Source organism: Sorghum bicolor, chromosome 4 (genome assembly GCF_000003195.3).
Source record: "Sorghum bicolor cultivar BTx623 chromosome 4, Sorghum_bicolor_NCBIv3, whole genome shotgun sequence".
NCBI classification, from domain to species: domain Eukaryota; kingdom Viridiplantae; phylum Streptophyta; class Magnoliopsida; order Poales; family Poaceae; genus Sorghum; species Sorghum bicolor.
In genome coordinates this window covers 4,351,299-4,363,589 of record NC_012873.2, presented here as the reverse complement: position 1 = coordinate 4,363,589, position 12,291 = coordinate 4,351,299, and the positions used below count along the sequence as shown (strand labels likewise).

At 37.4% G+C, this 12,291-nt stretch overlaps 1 protein-coding gene across 2 annotated transcripts; it reads left to right on the top strand.

Annotated features, from left to right (window-relative positions):
* Window positions 1,682-11,951, top strand: LOC8074696 (cullin-associated NEDD8-dissociated protein 1). 2 transcript variants are annotated; one of them, XM_002453313.2, is made up of 29 exons: window positions 1,682-1,875; window positions 2,800-2,884; window positions 2,973-3,142; window positions 3,544-3,751; window positions 4,573-4,738; window positions 4,877-5,006; window positions 5,234-5,348; window positions 5,426-5,583; window positions 5,670-5,793; window positions 5,957-6,007; window positions 6,090-6,172; window positions 6,375-6,459; window positions 6,533-6,634; window positions 6,739-6,837; window positions 6,910-7,020; window positions 7,116-7,199; window positions 7,290-7,430; window positions 7,737-7,829; window positions 7,951-8,072; window positions 8,150-8,312; window positions 8,397-8,633; window positions 9,154-9,402; window positions 9,488-9,673; window positions 9,756-9,902; window positions 10,018-10,134; window positions 10,288-10,456; window positions 10,973-11,050; window positions 11,131-11,269; window positions 11,400-11,951. In XM_002453313.2, exons 2-29 carry the CDS (start codon window positions 2,849-2,851, stop codon window positions 11,494-11,496), a joined length of 3,660 nt encoding a protein of 1,219 aa, XP_002453358.1. In that variant the 5' UTR covers window positions 1,682-1,875; window positions 2,800-2,848; the 3' UTR covers window positions 11,497-11,951. The 2 variants fall into 2 exon arrangements, with proteins under 2 accessions (XP_002453358.1, XP_021314806.1); XM_021459131.1 differs by having other exon boundaries at window positions 1,682-1,882.

Below are 12,291 nucleotides of genomic sequence, written 5' to 3'. Positions count from 1 at the left end.
AATAAAGGGCGACCCAACCCAAGTTTTGCTATTCTTATTATGAAGACCTTTTAGAACTTGTATAGTAGAAAAATAGCCTCCAACTATTTGGTTTTGTAAAATAGAAAGTTTGTTATTCCTTAATTTTCGTTGGCCATATATAGACAACCACTGACACTAGCTATCTGATAGCAAGGCTGTTGTGGATCTCTTTTTTTTAAATTTTTTTTTATTTTACAAAATGGCTAAACATTAGAATTTGGCAACTAATTTTAGTCGAGCTCTTGGAGATGCTCTAAGTTCTCAATTTTTTTTGGTTTTAGCTCTATAGCGCTTTCATTTTTATTTAGCAATTATTGTTTAATTATAAACTGATTAGACTTAAAAGATTCATCTCATAATTTTTTATAGTATGTAATTAGTTTTTGTTTTTGACTATATTTAATACTTCGTGTATATACCGCAAGATTTTATGTGACACAAATCTTAAAAAGTTTTTTGATTTTTTGGTGAACTAAACAAGGCCTGAATGACATCTTATGGGCCTCTACCGAATCCAGCTGGAAAAAGTCCACTTTAGGTCTCTCAATTTTTACGAAAGTCTAATTTTCATACTTAAACTCTAAAACCAAACAAAATAGACCCCTCAACTTTTAAAACCGTGCACATTACATCTCTGACCTGGTTTTGAAAGCGGTCTTGTACTCTTGTTTTTTTTCTTTTTTTTTATTTCAGCTGAAATTTTTGAAAAATCATAGTAAATTACATAAAAATCATAAAATAGAAAACTCAATTTTGTTGGACTTCAGATAAATAGATCTACACACTAAATATATAATGTAGTATGTTTAAGTATACATTTTTTTGATGTAGCTTTATATCTATGTTTTTCTATAATTAATTAGACTAATTATAGCTACAGTTTCTATGGTCCAATTGTGATGAAATTCATATGGTGGACTAATTATTCTATGCTTGAGTTGTAGTAAAAATTTCATACTTATTGGATCATGTATTACTTAGTTATAGATTTTTTTTAAGTTTATGTTTGTTAAATCTTAATAAATCTATAACTAAGTTATATATGATCTAATGAGTATTAAATTTTTATCACAGTTTAAACATATAATAATTAGCCCAACATAAAAAATTCACTATAATTGGACCATACAAACTATAGTTATGAATTATTCTAATTAATTATAGAAAAACACAGATCTAGAGCTATAACAAAAACTTTGTACTAAAGCTATAACAAAAACTTTGTACTAAAGCATACCATATTATATATTCACTGTGTAGACCTACTTATCTAGAGTCCAACAAATTCAGATTTACTATTTTATGAAATTTATGTGATTTACTATAATTTTACAAATATTCAGACGAAATAAATAAAAATGGAAAATATAAAATTATCTTCAAAACCGCTTATAACTATGTTAAAGACGTAATATGTACGATTTAAAAATTTGAGGAATGTATTTTCCCGATTTTGAAGTTTATTTAGGAATAAAAGGTAGACTTTCGTGAGAGTTGGAAGTACTTCTTCCAATCCAGCCTACGGAACGCAAGATGAGCAAGGCGTGATCCAACTTTGCAAGGCCCTCAATAGACCTCTGGGCTTCTGGCCCATTGTCCCGCGTATCGTCACCTTCCAAGCTCCTCCTCTTAAGCCCACACCGTGGGCTCCAGAGTTCCTTCTACTTCCACCGCCTGTGCAGCGTGCAGCCGAGCACACCGCCGCCTCCTCCCATCCCCGCTCCGCCGCACGCCGGCTCTTCGTGGCTGCACCCGCCGCCGCGCACACTCCGCCGAAGCCCCGCTCCACCGTCGCTCCGGTGGAGTGGAGTTGAGCGGAGGGGAGATCCGTCCGCACCTGCACTGATTTGTCAGGTATCTCGTGAGTAACCCTAGCTCGCTCCCCTGTATGGATGCCCTCCTTGTGCTAGGACGGTGTTCATCGCATTCTCCTACCAGTAGAATCTAAGTCCCGATTTGAGGGCTGTGTGATGCCGTGCGGTACTAGTGCAGTTCAATCTAATCCATCCTTGGTTCGATGTACTAGTGCAGTTCAATCTAACCCATCCTTGGTTCGATCAGGTGTTGTTCATCAGTGTGGGAGATCAGAATTAGTGGCTCCGCTCCATATAATATGTTTTCGTACCCTAGATGCAGTTGCAGTTCACTTTCCAGGGGTTTTGTTGGCCCTAAAAAAAGCGTTCTGTTTGTTGCTGTGTTAGGTCGCGGAATCAGTTAGTTTGTATTTGTTCCTCTTATATAAGAACATCGGACAGTGTTATGTATATTGTTATCACTTGCTTATTGCATATTTGTGCCTATATTAACTTTTGTTGTTTGCCCGCTCCCTATCTACAAAGGGACAAGTGTCATTGTCTTGTTTATCTTTTACGTCATGCATAGTGCATCTTTTTTTGTGTCGCATTCACACAGTATAGTTGTAGCTGCTTTATGTCATCATAATAATAATTGAAATTTAAGTTGCCACTGGAATGATATTGTTTGTACAAGTAACAGTACTCCATTGTAATGATACACAACTTTGAGCCATGAAGTGTATCCTTTTTCTGTCTGCTGAGCATGACTCTGGAGTTAAATGATCGGTATGCTTGTTAGGACTTCCTGCAGAAAAAGAATATTAGGTTCATATCATAAATAATCTCACCATTGTTTAATCTTTCCTGCCACTGCTAAGTGCTTTATGCATATACCATCAATTGAGAACTCAACAATGCGGATCTGTTCGTTTAGACTGTCTGCTGTTAAAAAAGTCTCATTACCTATTTTGTTTTCCTGCAGGACATTGTTGAATTCGCTGAAGTGTGTGCTTTGGTAAAGGCTTGCTAAAATGGCAAATTTAAACATAACCAACATCTTGGAGAAGGTAACCCCTGAACTAATTTGCATGAAGTTGGGTTCCACTATGCATCCTTGACTTCTAATAAAGTACTTTGTTAAATGTGCCCATACAGATGACAGGGAAAGATAAAGACTACAGATATATGGCAACATCAGATCTACTCAGTGAGTTGAATAAAGAAAGCTTCAAAGCTGATCAAGACCTTGAGCCGAAGTTAACAATTACTGTTCTTCAACAACTCGAGGATGCTTCAGGAGATGTTTCTGGTTTAGCTGTTAAATGGTATGTTGCAGTTTTTAGTTTAAAATACCCTTAACCACAAATCCATCATATACCATCTCATATTATGACTTTGTTCCTGGCACTTCTTTTTTAATTTTTGGGTCTGTGTTGAAACAATTCTTTTATAAAACAATGAATCCACATTTGTCAATTTGGTGGGTTTTTGGGTCTACTGTTTTGAATTGCTGTCAGTGGTGTATTAAGTTAGCCTTCTATTTTATAATGAGTAAACTTGCATTTGCTGGGTATAATGTATCATGTTATCATGCTTCTTTAATTGCACTATGTGAGCACTTCAATGCATGATAATTTGTTATTTTTTGTTCTATTATGTTCTTTCCACAGTTCTTGCTTTCTGCATTTTGTGGTATTGACTAACTCTTGTAATGTCGTCTTTGTAGCTTGGCTCCACTCGTCAAAAAGGTTGGTGAGGACAGGGTTGTGGAGATGACCAATAAACTTTGTGATAAATTGATCAATGGAAAGGACCAGCATCGGGATACAGCTAGTATAGCCCTGAAGACAATCATTGCAGAAGTTACAACACCATCACTTGCTGAAAAGATTTTGCTCTCTCTTGCCCCACAACTCATCAAGGGTGTCAATACCGTAAGATTTCTACTCGAGTGCCGAATTCTACATTTTCAGTCCTGTATTTTTTTCAGACCACTCAAAATGTTCACTGTGAGCTGGTTAATCTTTGATTTCAAAGCTTTCTAGTTAAGAGTTGTAATGTTATATTTTCCCTATCTCAGCTAAATGTTCTGTATGTATTGCAACAAAAATGAGCTGAGGTGTAGACCGTTTGTTTAGACAGCATCATAAGCATATAAACATGTAACTATGATGTTGAAGCTATTTAATTATCCAACAGCTAGCAATTTCAACCACCATTGTTAACAGCACTGTTGACGTGCCTTTTGTCCACAACAGAACCACTTGTAAAGCATATAGGTTTTTCAGGCTGATTATCAAAGCTAAACAGCTACAGAAAATTTTAAGTTCTCTAGATATTGTAAACTACATTTTGTCCACTACAATGGAGGTAATGTTAATGTGGTTAAAAGTATAATCAAGTTGGTTCTTTGAAGACAAGTATGGTGCAGCTGTTTAGCAACAGAATTTTAGCTCAAAATTGGCATTAGAATATGCTCACAGCTTAGCTAATTCATACAAGAATGTTTGAAGTTCATAGAATAGTAGTAGGATTGAAGTTCTACAAAGTGTATGCGATTACTGGTGTATTTTGCTGCTTTCTTATTTTTTCTTGTTAGGGTACATTTGGAATGGATGTATTGTATGATATTTTCACCACCTATTGCGGCAAGTAATAATGTATTTTGTCCATTTCTTGATTGTACAGCACGTAAATGTTTTTGTTGTCGTATGGCTCATCATGTAGTTAAATGTAACCCCTCATCTGTTGGCAGGCAAAAGGTGCTGAAATTAAATGCGAATGTCTTGATATATTGGCGGATGTGCTTCATAGATTTGGCAACTTGATCACAAAAGATCATGAGTATATGCTCACTGCACTTTTATCCCAATTGGGTTCCAACCAAGCAAGCGTCAGAAAGAAGTCTATTTCTTGCATTGGTGAGTCAACACACTTACACACATTTGATTTATTTGTACTTTATTGTGCTTTTCATAGTCTTGCAAATGTTTTCTAGATCTTATTGTCTCATAAACATATCTAGGTATTTGTAACCACAAATTGTCTCTGTTTTGTAGCATCACTTGCTCCAAGTTTATCAGATGATTTGTTAGCGAAGGCAACTTTGCAAGTTGTCCAGTTGCTGAAAAATAGAGGTGCAAAATCTGAAATTACCCGAACAAATATCCAGATGATTGGTTCTCTAAGGTACTTGTTTATCTCAAAATTTTGGAGGCTAGCCACCACCCACCATTAGTAATTGTAAGGGATATGTGAGTAAAAATGTTTCTATATGTTTTTTTTGGATAACATTGAATGTGCTTTACGTTAGCAGTGAATGTTTTGTTTGCTTCCACTGTGGGTTGAGATTACAAAGTCATCGAATCTTGTCTGATACTGAGGCTTCCTCTAACATTATGTGTTCTGACATGCAGTCGTTCTGTGGGGTACCGGTTTGGGCCACACCTTGCAGAAACTGTTCCGCTGCTTATAAGCTATTGTACAAGTGCATCTGAAAATGATGAAGAGCTTCGTGAATACAGCTTGCAGGTGTGAATCTGTTTTGTTTTAACATTTGTTTTGTATGTGTGTTCGTTGAATTAGCTCTATCTCTTTCTGTCATATAGGCTCTTGAGAGCTTTATGCTCAGGTGCCCAAGGGATATATCCCCATATTGTGAGGGCATTCTGAACCTTGCTTTGGAATATGTGAGCTATGATCCTAATTTCACTGATAGCATGGATGAGGATACTGATGAGGAAGGGCAGGAAGAGGATGATGACGAGTATGTCACTATTATGCTTACAGGGATTTCCTACACATTAATTTCCTCCAGTTCACGTAATTACAACTTTTAACATTTTGTCCCAGTGAGAGTGCAAATGAGTACACAGATGATGAGGATGCAAGCTGGAAAGTCCGCAGAGCATCAGCGAAGTGCCTATCTGCAATTATAGTGTCACGTCCTGAAATGTTGTCAAAGATGTATCTAGAGGTTTGTTGACATCAATAATTATATCTATGCCATATTGTTTTCAATGTTTTTGAGATGGTGTTTACTAATAAATGCAACAAAGATGAGTCTAATAATTTGTCTTCAATACTTTTCAAGGAAATGCCTTCTGTGATTTTTTTGACATATATTTCGTTCTATGCAGGCTTGTCCAAAGTTAATTGAACGCTTTCGGGAAAGAGAGGAGAATGTAAAGGTAAATATACATGACTAAATTTGTATATAAAACTTTAGTTGTCTTAATTTCTAAATCTTATGAAGCTTCTATCTGATTCTAGATGGATATCTTCAACACCTTCATTGAGCTGTTACGCCAAACTTGTAATGTAACGAAAGGACAAGGCGACATCGATGAGTCCAGGTGAGGCTCATCTAACTGTAGTTAGAAAAACTGGTGCCATGTTTGTTCTTATATACTATAACATGGAAATCTGGTCCCCTGTACTGGGCACTAGATATGAATGTATATGTTGCCTTTGTTGCTATGCTTAGCAGAAAAGGTCTGCATTTGGATTGCATGTTCTGGCTCCTGTCCCCATGCATCATTATGTTTTGCTTTGCAGTCCTCGATGGTTGCTGAAGCAAGAGGTACCAAAAGTTGTCAAGTCTATCAATAGGCAGTTACGTGAAAAATCAATCAAGACAAAGGTTAGTCTTCCAGTTATCCTCCAATTCATGGTTCTGGAACTGTAAGTCTGATTATATTCCCAACGTTTTCCAGGTTGGGGCATTTTCAGTACTGAAGGAGCTTGTGGTTGTATTACCAGACTGTCTTGCTGATCATTTTGGATCACTTGTTCCTGGGATTGAGAAGGCTTTGAATGTTAGTAGTGACTTTCACCCCCTAGTTTTTTTTTAACAAAAACTTTCAGCCCCTAATAAGCTTGTTGTGAAACCATTTTTTTTAACTTATTATCAATTTGACAGGACAAGTCTTCTACCTCCAACCTGAAGATTGAAGCCCTTGTATTTACAAGGCTTGTTATGGCTTCACATTCGCCATCTGTGTTTCATCCATACATCAAGGTACAGTCTATCAGTGTTCAGTAGAATTTAAAGACTGTCGGAGTGGTTGCTGATTGCAAATCAAATTTCCAGGCACTTTCTGCCCCTATACTATCTGCTATCGGAGATAGATATTATAAAGTCACTGCTGAGGCTTTGCGGGTGTGTGGAGAGCTAGTCCGTGTCCTTCGCCCAAATCTTGAGGTCATATTGTATTCCTTGTCTTGCGGACATGAAGTACTCTGTTATCTGATTTTTATTTTATTTTATTTATTTATTTTTGTTGTTTTGTTATGCAGACAAGCTCAGTCGATTTCAGGCCATACAGTGGTCCAATCTATAATGCTATACTGGGACGTTTGGCTAATCAAGATCAGGATCAGGTTTGGCAAAATTCTCTTCTGTCTTCTCCCACTCCCTCTCTTGTGTGCTTGCTGTGCACTCATTTATTATGCAAATTTATGTTCTCCCAGGAGGTAAAAGAATGCGCCATATCTTGCATGAGTCTGGTGGTCTCTACGTTTGGTGATGGTCTTCAAAGAGAATTACCAGCATGCCTTCCCATACTCGTCGATAGGATGGGTAATGAAATTACAAGACTTACAGCTGTCAAGGTAAGTTTTTGACTGCTTGCGTGTGATACCAATACTTAATTTTGAGATTTAACATCATGCAATGCTTGATCGCAAAAAAAAAAAAAACATCGTGCAATGCTTGTTTATGGCATATTTTATGTTAAAGCACAAATGCTGAAACACTTGATATTGAATACTTTGATCATACATATAGCTATCTGCTCATGCATGGGAATATGTTGCCTATTTTTTATTTGTTCCTTATTTTCATGAACCATCTCGATGACCTAATATTATTTTCATGATGTTATTCTGCTGTGGTACCTAAAATGTTTCACTTTACAGGCATTTTCAGTTATTGCGAATTCACCTCTTCGTATTGATCTCTCGTGTGTCCTGGATCATGTTGTTTCTGAGCTCACAGCTTTCCTTCGTAAGGTACTTGCATAGTTGCATGGATCTTTGCTGCCTTCATCTGATTTTTATTTTCTCGGAAAAGCATTAGCTTGGGTAGCAAAGTGTAAGACAAGGCCTTCATTATTTCTCCCTTATGTAACAGGCCAACAGAGCTCTTAGGCAGGCAACATTGGGAACTCTAAATTCTTTGGTTGTCACATATGGTGGTCAGATTGGCTCTTCTTCATATGAGACGATAATAGCAGAACTTTCAACCCTCATAAGGTTTTTCCTTGCATTATTCTTCTTTCTTTATTCCCTGCCATGACTACTGATGCTGACTTGTATTTTATTTGTGGTAGTGACATGGATTTGCATATGACCGCTCTTGCATTGGAACTTTGTTGCACAATTATGGTTGACAGAAAATCCATTAAAAATGTTGGTTTAGCTGTGAGAAATAAGGTTTTACCTCAGGCCCTTGTTTTGATCAGGAGTGCCCTCTTGCAAGGGCAGGCACTACAGGTGCAACCCCCTCCCCCTCCCCCCCTCCCCATCTGAACACTTGACTTACGTGGCTACCAACATATGATGTTTATATTGTTACAGGCTCTTCAGAGATTTTTTGCGTCACTTGTTCAATCTGCAAATACTAGCTTTGATGCTTTGTTGGATTCCCTTATTTCTGCTGCGAAGCCATCACAGTCCGGTAGTCTTGCCAAGCAAGCACTGTCTTCTATTGCTAAGTGTGTTGCTGTTCTATGCTTAGCAGCTGGTGACCAGAAGTGTGCATCTACAATTGAAATGCTTAAAGGCATTTTGAAAGATGACAGCACTACTAACTCTGTAAGTCTTGCCTCTGATAGAGGATATATTTCTTGTTCAGAAAGTTCACTCATTTTCATCCATGTCATGTCACTACTCGCTACCCTTGGGTGTAATCTAATCAGTGTTTTAAAAGTGATTCATGGGCAGCCTGACACTAGGCAATTGTTAATTCAGATAGTTCATGATCTTGATTCAGATATTGTTTTGATTTTGAAATTTCCTGTGATGCTTATTGCCTCTGTGACGAATTACATGATCCATTCGTTTCTGGAAGGTCAATTAAAAACTCAGTAATTGAATTTATAGCTTGTTATTGGCTTATGTTCTGTTGTATGTTAATCATACACCTTTCTATGGTTATTATTGGGTAATCCATAAAAACTTTGGGTAGTATGCATTAGCCTCTATGATTATAGTGAATTGTTTAGTCTTTACTATTATAGTGGCTTCCCCAAACTTTGATTGCTATTAGGATGATTGGTTTGTGTATGTAAATAAGAATATCTCATCTGCTAAGTGTGTATTATCTTCATCTCAGGCTAAACAACATATGGCCTTGTTATGTCTGGGAGAAATTGGGAGGAGGAAGGACCTCAGCAATCATGTTCAAATTGAGAACATTGTCATTGAATCATTTCAATCACCTTTTGAGGAGATTAAGTCTGCAGCATCCTATGCACTTGGAAACATTGCTGTTGGCAACCTCTCCAAGTATTTACCATTTATTTTGGATCAGATTGACAATCAACAGAAGAAGCAATATCTGTTGCTCCATTCACTTAAAGAGGTTGATTTCTATTTGAACTTTGGTTGTAAAATGCATTCCTCGTCTAACTGTTGCCTAAAACTTGCTCGTACTGAAAAACTGTCAGGTAATCGTGCGGCAATCTGTTGATCATGCTGGCCAGAGTGAGCTCCAGGATTCAAACATTGAGAAGATATTGGCATTGCTCTTCAATCACTGTGAAAGTGAGGAGGAGGGAGTTCGGAATGTTGTTGCAGAGTGTTTAGGAAAAATTGCTTTAATTGAACCAAAAAAATTAGTCCCTGCTTTGAAGGTGTGACATGGCTAACCAACCAAAGCTGTTCTTCACTTTGCAGTTATTTGCTTTAACGGCCTAATGGAATTTCTCTTTGTAGGTACGCACATCTAGCCCAGCAGCAAATACAAGAGCTACAGTTGCCATTGCTATAAAGTATTCAATTGTTGAACGACCTGAGAAAATAGATGAAATCATGTACTCTGAGATATCTACTTTCCTGATGTTGATTAAAGACAGCGATAGGGTAATGACACTTGTTTACATAATTAATTATTTTTCATTTTTTGTTATACTGAATGATAGTGACAAGATATGGAACTCACAGTAGCATTTTTTTCTCCTTTCGTTTGCATTCACAGCATGTGAGAAGAGCAGCGGTTCTGGCTTTGAGCACAGCAGCACACAACAAGCCAAATTTGATAAAAGGTCTTCTTCCAGAGTTATTACCTCTTCTATATGACCAAACTGTTATTAAGGTATTGTTTTTCGTATGTTATGTTAAATATATCGTTTCAGATATTTGAGCTCTCTGGACTGACGAAGTTGCATTATAATAAAATCAATGTTGCAGTTGCACTAAATCTTATTATCTTATCCATCCTGGAAGTGATGATGTCCTTTCTTTGCAGCAAGAGTTGATCAGGACAGTTGATCTTGGGCCTTTCAAGCATGTTGTAGATGATGGTCTTGAACTTAGGAAAGCTGCATTTGAATGTGTGGACACTTTATTGGACAGTTGTCTTGATCAAGTGAATCCATCATCCTTCATTGTACCTTTCCTCTTGTCTGGCTTAGGTGGTAAGTACACTTTATTCACTTTACATGTCCATAACTGCAATTTGAGATCAAGCCAACCATTTGGTATAGTCCTGGAAAAATGGCAAGACTTATGAAATGTGATACCATTGGTAGTCTATTAGACTATTGAATGGTAAATTTGCTTATCCTTTATCTTATCAGCATGATACTTAGCTGTTATCAAATTTACCTGTTTCTGCTTCATGGTATATAAACTTTCCTAGTATCTATGAATTGCAAATTTTTAATTCAAATATTACAGTGTATTACTTTCCTGTCCTGTTAGGCTGTTGGCACTGGTGAGAGACTGTAGAATAATATTTTTCCTTTGTGATATTATTACAGTGCTGTCTCTCCTAGTTATATTACAACCATGTGATATACCTGCATCACATATTAATCATTTATCACTATTTCTTCAATGAACTTATTTTATTACCACTTTCCTTAAAATCTGTACTGCATGACTCTAGTTTGTTTCTCAACATGAATGATTCTTTACTATGCTTTCTGCAGATCATTATGATGTAAAAATGCCTTGCCATTTGATTCTCTCAAAGCTAGCAGACAAGTGCCCTTCAGCCGTTCTTGCTGGTTTGTTCTAATCAATAACCTTTCAAGTGACATTTCAAATGTTGCAGATGTGTTCTGATATTGCAGCTTTGCCATTTCAGTTTTGGACTCCATAGTTGAACCGATTGAGAAAACTATAAGTCACAAACCGAAGGGCGATGCAGTGAAGCAGGAGGTTGATCGGAATGAAGACATGATTCGTAGCGCTCTTAGGTCCATTTCTTCTTTAAGCCGCATAAGGTAAAGCTTGATCCGATCCTGTCGTTCTATCTTTACCCGTACCCTTTATTATTGCTTGATTGTTTTGACAAGTTTCCAAGCCTTAACCATCTTACTTTTTATTTTGTCCTCTGAATTATTTTGTATGCAGTGGCAGCGACTACAGTATACGGTTCAAGAATCTGATGAACAAGATAACGACCACTCCTGCACTTGCGGAGAAGTACAACTCGGTGCGCAGTGAATAAGATCTGGATTTTGTACATGGTAGAAGATAGGTTAAACCCAGAGTGGCACATGCTCGTCAATCCTGGCTTCTTGCTTCTGTTTCGCCCTGGGATAGTCTGGGTGTCCTCAGCTGAGGTTCTATACATTCTGTTGCCGCTTCCCTGCTTGATTGCTGAGTGTGAGCCAATACTCTGATGGGTGGTTGGTTTTTGACTTGTATCTGTACAAAATCTTGTGGTAATTCAGTAGAATTTATGGGATTTAGACGCTTGGTTGGTTGTTTTATCTTGCCAGAGTTTCAGTTCTGCTGAGGAGTGATGCTAAGCCTGTATTTAGCTGTTCTATCTTTATTAGTCGGAGACATCTGGTTGCAGGCTTTGCTCCGCACCGTTACTGTTCTCGGCTTTGCTTCCGTTGCCTTGTAAAAAATACATAACTGTTCTATCTTTAGTAATTGCATTCACATCACGGTTCAGCAACCCTCTCTCGAGTGGCGCGGTGCCCTGGCCCAGCCTATCCCGACAAAGTTTTCCCTTGTAATAAAAATAACGGCAGTCTGGATGTGATCGCCTTCTGAGAATCACATAGGGCCTGTTTAGATTGAAGATGAAAATTTTTTGGGTATCACATCGGATATGTCTGAAGGATATCGGGAGGGATTTTTAGACACTAATAAAAAAACAAATTACATAACTCGTCTAGAAACTGGAAGACAAACCTATTAAGCATAATTAATCTATCATTAGCACATAGCACTTAAGGCTAATCATAGACTAACTAGGCTTAAAAGATTCGTCTTGTGATTTTCAACCAAA

What these genes read in the sequence shown, in the direction of transcription:
- LOC8074696 (XM_002453313.2), top strand. Translation starts at nt 2,849, where the DNA reads ATGGCAAATTTAAACATAACCAACATCTTGGAGAAG. An exon ending in TCTGGTTTAGCTGTTAAATG is followed by an intron (nt 3,143 to 3,543) that starts GTATGTTGCAGT and finishes TCGTCTTTGTAG; the next exon opens with CTTGGCTCCACTCGTCAAAA. An exon ending in TGTTTCATCCATACATCAAG is followed by an intron (nt 6,838 to 6,909) that starts GTACAGTCTATC and finishes TCAAATTTCCAG; the next exon opens with GCACTTTCTGCCCCTATACT.